This window comes from Silurus aristotelis, assembly GCF_946808225.1.
Source record: "Silurus aristotelis genome assembly, chromosome: 4".
NCBI lineage: Eukaryota > Metazoa > Chordata > Actinopteri > Siluriformes > Siluridae > Silurus > Silurus aristotelis.
Genome location: NC_139577.1, coordinates 34,420,850 through 34,428,006, shown reverse-complemented (window position 1 = coordinate 34,428,006; position 7,157 = coordinate 34,420,850). Strand labels below are relative to the sequence as shown.

At 44.0% G+C, this 7,157-nt stretch overlaps 1 protein-coding gene across 1 annotated transcript; it reads left to right on the top strand.

Moving 5' to 3' along the window:
- On the top strand, positions 1-7,157 carry pla2g12a (phospholipase A2, group XIIA). The gene is made up of 4 exons (XM_083538954.1): positions 1-447; positions 1,909-1,985; positions 2,817-2,982; positions 6,590-7,157. Exons 1-4 carry the CDS (start codon positions 144-146, stop codon positions 6,706-6,708), a joined length of 666 nt encoding a protein of 221 aa, XP_083395080.1. The 5' UTR covers positions 1-143; the 3' UTR covers positions 6,709-7,157.

Genomic DNA, 7,157 nt, shown 5'->3' with positions numbered 1-7,157 from the left:
ACACCGGACTTTGTCTGCTGATGGACTCGGAATCAGATGAAGTAGAAAATGTCCTACTCCGCCCTTCTGACCGGTTTAATGCCGCGGACATTTTGGAATTTATCTTAAAGGAATCATCAGAATAACGAGAGAGAGTGTGGAGAATGAAGCTCAGCGCTCTATCAGCTTTCCTGACCCGGTCCCTGACCCTCCTGCCCCTGTTCCTGCCCCGGTTCCTGCCCCGGTGGCCCCGGCGGCCCATGCCCCTGGTCCTCCTGCTCCTGCTGTGTTGGGGGAGTTTGTTGCCACCCAGTGCAGGACTGCAGGGTTTCGATCCTGAGACTCCGGACTGGAGAAAAACCTTAAAAACCATCCGCAATGGAATTCACAAGATCGACACTTATCTGAACTACGCTCTGGATTTAATTGGAGGATCTGATGGACTGTGTCAGTTTCAGTGCAGTGATGGTGGGTGAAGTGTGTGTGTGTGTGTGTGTGTGTGTGTGTGTGTGTGTGTGTGTGTGTGTGTGTGTGTGTGTGTGTGTGAGGTCACTGGAAACTTTATAAGATTATATATACACTATATGGACAAAAGTATTGGGACACCTGATTTCTCCTGATTGGTTCTTCTCTAAAATGTAACCACAAAGCTGGAGGCACAAAATTGTAGAAGACGCCTTTGGATGCAGTCACAATTTAATTTTGCGTTCACTTGAACTAACAGACCCCAAACCTGTTCCAGCATGATGATGACCCCCTGTGCACAAAATCAGCTCCATGAAGATCGGGGTTACAGTGGAAGATCTCCAGAGCTCCAACACAATTGAACACCTTTGGAATGAATGTGAGCGCTAACTGCACCCCAGAACCTCCTCACCTTCTCACCTACACCACTACCTGACTTTACTACACTCTTGTAGCTGGATGATCACAAATCTCCACAAAATCTAGTGGAACATCTTCCCAGAAGAGTGGAGGAAATTATAACACGATGCTCAAAAACCACATAGTAAACATATGACCAAGTGTCCACATACTTCTGCTAATATAGTGTATATATGTGTGTGGTTCTTTTTCTGCCATTCCCTACTTTAAAGAGGGGTTGGACCTTCAAGCCTCACCTGTCCTCACCTGTCCTGACCGGTCCGGTCCTTGCAACCTGTGCTAAAAGAAAAAGAAAAGAGAGCAAATGCACAGGCGAGAACGATGATCAAGTGGAGGACAAAACGAACATCTCAGTATGTGAGTCTTATCAGAGTATTAGTTTTTCACTGCAGATCCTTTTAAAAACAGGGCTGGAGGCTTTTCACTGCCACTCTCAAGTCATATTTAACACCAAGCTGGAAGCTCTACTTAGTTTATTAGTGAAGAAACGTGTGAAAATCTCACAGAGAGAAGATGTGGCTCCATTATATTTTCTTTTAAACTGTTTTTTTTTTTTTTTTTTTTTGGTAGATTGGTCCCACCATTTATCTTGTTCTTGTCTGCTTGCGCTGAATCTCCTGGTTTTCTTTGTGGTATTTGTCACAGATTTATCCATTGATGATGTTGTGCTCACTGCATACACTATAATATACACCAAGTGTGTGTTTATTGGTCTATCGCTGTTCACAATACTTCAACGTTTTCCTCCTGGTTTATAACAGATTTTTAATTAGCTTGTATTTATGACCTTATTGTTTGTTTTGTGGTTGCTTTGAGTGTATGAGTTGTAGAAAATTATTAATGAAGATTGAAGAACACTGCTGCTCATCGCACCTGTCATACCTTTGGTGCCCACTAGAGGGCCGCACACTTTGAGAACCACTCACTCACACACACACACACACACACACACACACACACACACACACACACACACACACACACACACACATAATATAAAGATATGTTAAAAGTGTGTGTCATCACCAGTTCTCTGTGTTGCAGGATACAAGCCCATTCCCAGACCTCATTACAAACTCTCTCCACCCAACGGCTGCGGCTCTCCGCTGTTCGGGTTTCACGTGAGTGTGTGTGAGATCTAATGAAAAGCCTGCAACATGATGTGCTACACAAAAGATACATTTATTGTCCTATACATTACTGCACAGTGAAATTACAGACAGCTGTGGTCAAAACGCAGGGTCAGCAGTGATACTGGATCATCACGAGTGTCAGTCTGGAAGTACTGGAGCTTAAACATCTGACTGTCTCTCTGACACAGTGATTTACCCAGTGAGCTCCGACCTCCTTATACACAGCCCCTGAAATATACACAGTCCTTGTGGATTGTGGTTTGTGATATGAATTGTAATTGTTAGGTCGTTTCCATAGCAACAGCTAGTTCAGAGGGACCTGTACTGGGTGATGCACTGCTAAGTATGAACAAACCTATAACCGTTTGATCTGCTGGAGTGAGGAGATGTTTGTTTAACATCAGTGGACGGAGTCTCGGGTGTCAGCAGGTGTTTTTAATCTAATTCACTGTAAAAGAGAGAATAGAGAGAGACTGGTGAAGGAAAGACCGTTTATAGCTGCTATAACATCAGTGAGAACATCACAAACTTGTTTTTCTGATGCTCAGTTAAATTAAATGTTACTTTAAATAGATAAAAATACATTGTTGGCAAATTAACGTGGTTTTAAGAGGAATAGGACTGAAGAGAACCTGCTCTAATAGAAAATAATCATCACTAGGGTGGAGGAGCAGCTCCACTCCACATCAGGTCACATCCCAACACCCTGTTGTTGATTATTTTTCTGTAGTAGTCTGCCCCCTAGTGTTTAATCCTTTACTTTCACCTGCTGTCTTTCCACAACCTGAATAGTTTGATCGTCTGTTCTCTCATCTTCAGTTCGATATTGGAATTCCATCAATGACTAAATGCTGTAATCAGCACGACCGCTGCTACGACACGTGTGGACAAGAGAAACGTGACTGTGACGATCAGTTCCATGTCTGCTTGGAGACTATATGTAGAAATGTACAGACTACCCTGGGACTGGACCAGAGTGTGCAAGGTAAACCTCCTGTGTGTCTGAACTCTGATCATGTCAGGTCATACTGAGCCAGACACCGCATCAGCACATCTGTGTGAGACACTAAACACCTGAACACCTCCATGAAGACGAATGTGTGGTTTGGAATTAATAATCTGCTCCAAAGAGTCTGTTCTAAAGAGTCGGTTCCAACAAGTCAATTTAAATTAGTTAATTCCAAAGAGTCAATTATTTTAAATCCCCTTTAGATGAACTCTTCTTCTTCTTCTTCTTCTTCTTTCGGCTTCTCCCATTAGGGGTCGCCACAGCAGATCATCCGTCTCCACACCCCCCTGTCCTCTACATCTGCCTCTTTCACACCAACTACCTGCATGTCTTCCATCACCACATTCATGAACCTCCTCCTTAATCTTCCTCTTTTCCTCCTTCCTGGTGTCTCCATCCTCAGCATTCTCCTACTGATATACCCCATGTCCCTCCTCTGCACATGTCCAAACCATCTCAATCTCACCTCCCTCACCTTGTCTCCAAAACGTCCTACATGCGCTGTTCCTCTAATAAACTCATTTCTAATCCTGTCCATCGTCTTCACTCCCAACGAACATCTCAACATCTTCAGCTCTGCTACCTCCAGCTCCACCTCTTGTCTTTTACTCAATGCCACTGTCTCTAATCCATACAACATCTCAGGTCTCACCACAGTCCTATAAATTTTCCCTTTCACTCTCACAGATACTCTTCTATCACAAATCACTCCTGCTATCACTCTTCTCCACCCACTCCACCCTGCCTGCACTCTTTTCTTCACTTCTCTAACACACTCTCCGTTACTTTGCACTGTTGACCCCAGGTACCTTCCCCACCTCTTCCCCCTGTAACTGCACCCCTCCACTGCCCTCCCTCTCATTCATACACATGTACTCTGTCTTACTCCTACTGACTTTCATTCCCCTTCTCTCCAGCGCATATCTCCACCTCTCCAGGCTCTTCTCCACCTGCTCCCTACTCTCACCACAAATCACAATATCATCCACAAACATCATAGTCCAGGGAGACTCCTGTCTGACCTCGTCCTTAAACCTGTACATCACCACTGCAAACAGGAAAGGGCTCAGAGCCGATCCTTGATGCAGTCCAACCTCCACCTTGAACCAGTCTGTCGTTCCTACTGCACACGTCACTGCTGTCACATTGTCCTCATACATGTCCTGCACCACCCTCACATACTTCTCTGACACACCTGACTTCCTCATACAATACCACAACTCCTCTCTCGGCACCCTGTCGTACGCTTTCTCTAAATCCACAAATACACAATGCAGCTCCTTCTGTCCTTCTCTATACTTCTCCATCAACATCCTCAAAGCAAATAAGGCATCTGTGGTGCTCTTCCTCTGCATGAAACCATTCTGTTGCCCACAGATGGTCACCTCTTCTCTCAGCCTGGCTTCCACTACTCTTTCCCATAACTTCATGGTGTGACTGATCAACTTAATTCCCCTGTAGTTACTGCAGGTCTGCACATCACCATTATGCTTAAAGATCAGTACCAGCACACTCCTTCTCCATTCCTCAGGCATCCTCTCCCCTTCCAGAATCCTGTTAAACAATCTGGTTAAAAACTCCACTGCATCTCTCCTAAACATCTCCACGCTTCTACCGGTATGTCATCTGGTCCAACCGACTTTCCATTCTTCATCCTCTTAATCGCTGCTCTCACTTCCTCCTTACTAATCCTATCTACATCCTGCTTCACATCTCCACACCATCCAACCTTCTCTCTCTCTCATTTTCCTCATTCATCAGCTGCTCAAAATACTCCCTCCACCTTCTCAACACACTCTCCTCACTAGTCAACACATTTCCCTCTCCATCCTTTATTGCTCTAACTTGCAGCACATCCTTTCCAGCTCGGTTCCTCTGCCTGGCCAATCGGTATAAATCCTTTTCTCCTTCCTTAGTGTCCAACCTCTTATACAGTTCCTCATATGCCTTTTCCTTGGCTTTCGCCACATCCCTCTTTACCTGCTGCTGCTACATTTCTAGCTGCCTCCCTCATCACTCCTGCAGTAGTTTCCCAATCATCAAGCACCTTTTCACCACCACCGAGCTCCTGTCTTTCCTCCTCTTCTTCTTCACCTCCAAAACCATCCTACAGACCATCATCCGATGCTGTCTAGCTACACTGTCCCCTGCCAACACCTTACAGTCTCCAATCTCCTTCAGGTTGCATCTCCTACATAGAACATAGTCCACCTGTGTGCACCTTCCTCCACTCTTATACGTCACCCTATGATCCTCCTTCTTCTTAAAATACGTGTTCACCACTGCCATTTCCATCCTTTTAGCAAAATCTACCACCATCTGCCCTTCCACATTCCTCTCCTTAAAACCATACCTACCATCACCTCCTCATCACCTCTGTTCCCTTCACCTACATGCCCATTAAAGTCTGCCCCAATCACCAATCTTTCATTCCTACGTTCACCTTCTACCACTTTATCTAACTCACTCCAGAATTTTTCCTTCTCCTTCATCTCACAGCCAACTTGTGGATCATAAACACTGATGACATTTATCATCATCCCTTCAACTTCCAGCTTCACGTTCATCACCCTATCAGAAACTCTCTTCACCTCCACTACACTCTTACTGTACTCTTCCTTCAGAATCACCCCTACACCATTTCTCTTTTCATCCACACCATGATAAAACAGTTTAAACCCACCTCCAATGTTCCTGCTCTTACTCCCTTTCCACTTGGTCTCCTGAACACACAACATCTCTACCTTTCTCCTCTCCATCATATCAGCTCCCTCTCTCCCTTTACCCGTCATAGTACCAATATTTAAAGTACCAACCCGAACCTCCACTCTCCTCCACTTCTCCTTTTCCTGCTGTCTCTGTAGACGTCTTCCTCCTCTCCTTCTCCTCCTTCAGACAACAGGAGCACAATTTCCACCGGTACCCTGTTGTTAATGATACCTGTGGTGGTTGTTGGTAACCCGGTCCTCGACCGATCCGCTATGAAATTCTGATTCCTGATCCACATATTTGATTTGGCACATGTTTTACACTGGATGTCCTTCATAACACAAAACTCCACATTTATCCGGGGTTGAGACACTGAGAGTCACCTGACCTGAGCAACACTAATGACTGTGTTAAATTAACTCTTTAGAGTGAATACTATGAAGTAGACTCCAACAAATCTATTCCAAATTGTTAAATCAAAAGAGTCAGTTTCATGCAGTTGGTCCTAAAGAGTCACTTTCAAAGAGTCACTTTCAAAGAGTCACTTTCAAAGAGTCACTTTCAAAGAGTCACTTTCAAAGAGTCACTTTCAAAGCGTCTGGTCACAATTATAATTGTAAAGAATAATTTATTTCCAGATCATTTTTTTCAAAGAGCCAGTTCCAAAGTTTATACCTTAAAAAATCTACCCCATCTCAAAGGAGTCATTTCCCAATAATCTACTCTAAAGAGCTGATTCTAGAAAACTGATTCTTGATTGATCATAGCACACAGATTGTTAGTCTCTAACTGATGCCTGTACTTTCACTGAATATTATTATTATTATTATTATATTAATATATAATAACTGTGATTTCTTTCACGTCTGGTCAGCGTGTGACTCGGCAGTGACTCTGCTCTTCGACGCCGTCATGCACCTGGGCTGTAAACCCTACCTGGACAGCCAGAGAGCTGCGTGTATCTGCCACTACGAGGAGAAAACTGACCTGTAAACAGCTGCGTTCCAGCTGCAATATTCCTGATGCCTCTGAGGAACTTTGTTCAGCAGCACTGCACTGTTTCCTGTTTTCATGTGTATGGTGTTTAAAAAAAACCTGTAATCCGAATTATATAACGAGCGCTTTGGAAAAAAAAAAACTATGATCCATGTTATTGTTGTGCACTGCATCCTACATTTATTGCCTCTAAAATAAGTTTTATATTAAAATCAGAGATGTTCAGATGTTCTGTCTCTTTAACTCATGATGTTTGGTTTTAATCCGATTTTTTTTATTGCACTTCACTGTCAGCAGAGGGCGCTGCTAGTTCATTAATCTAAATCAGTTAATTATTACGTCATGTACAACACGAGTCAGAGGGAGGAAACAGGAGTCACGAGGAGGAAACAGGAGTCAGACGGAGGAAACAGGAGTCAGACGGAGGAAACACGAGCCAGACACAT

What these genes read in the sequence shown, in the direction of transcription:
- pla2g12a (XM_083538954.1), top strand. Translation starts at nt 144, where the DNA reads ATGAAGCTCAGCGCTCTATCAGCTTTCCTGACCCGGTCCCTGACCCTC. An exon ending in TCAGTTTCAGTGCAGTGATG is followed by an intron (nt 448 to 1,908) that starts GTGGGTGAAGTG and finishes TCTGTGTTGCAG; the next exon opens with GATACAAGCCCATTCCCAGA. An exon ending in CTCCGCTGTTCGGGTTTCAC is followed by an intron (nt 1,986 to 2,816) that starts GTGAGTGTGTGT and finishes TCTCATCTTCAG; the next exon opens with TTCGATATTGGAATTCCATC.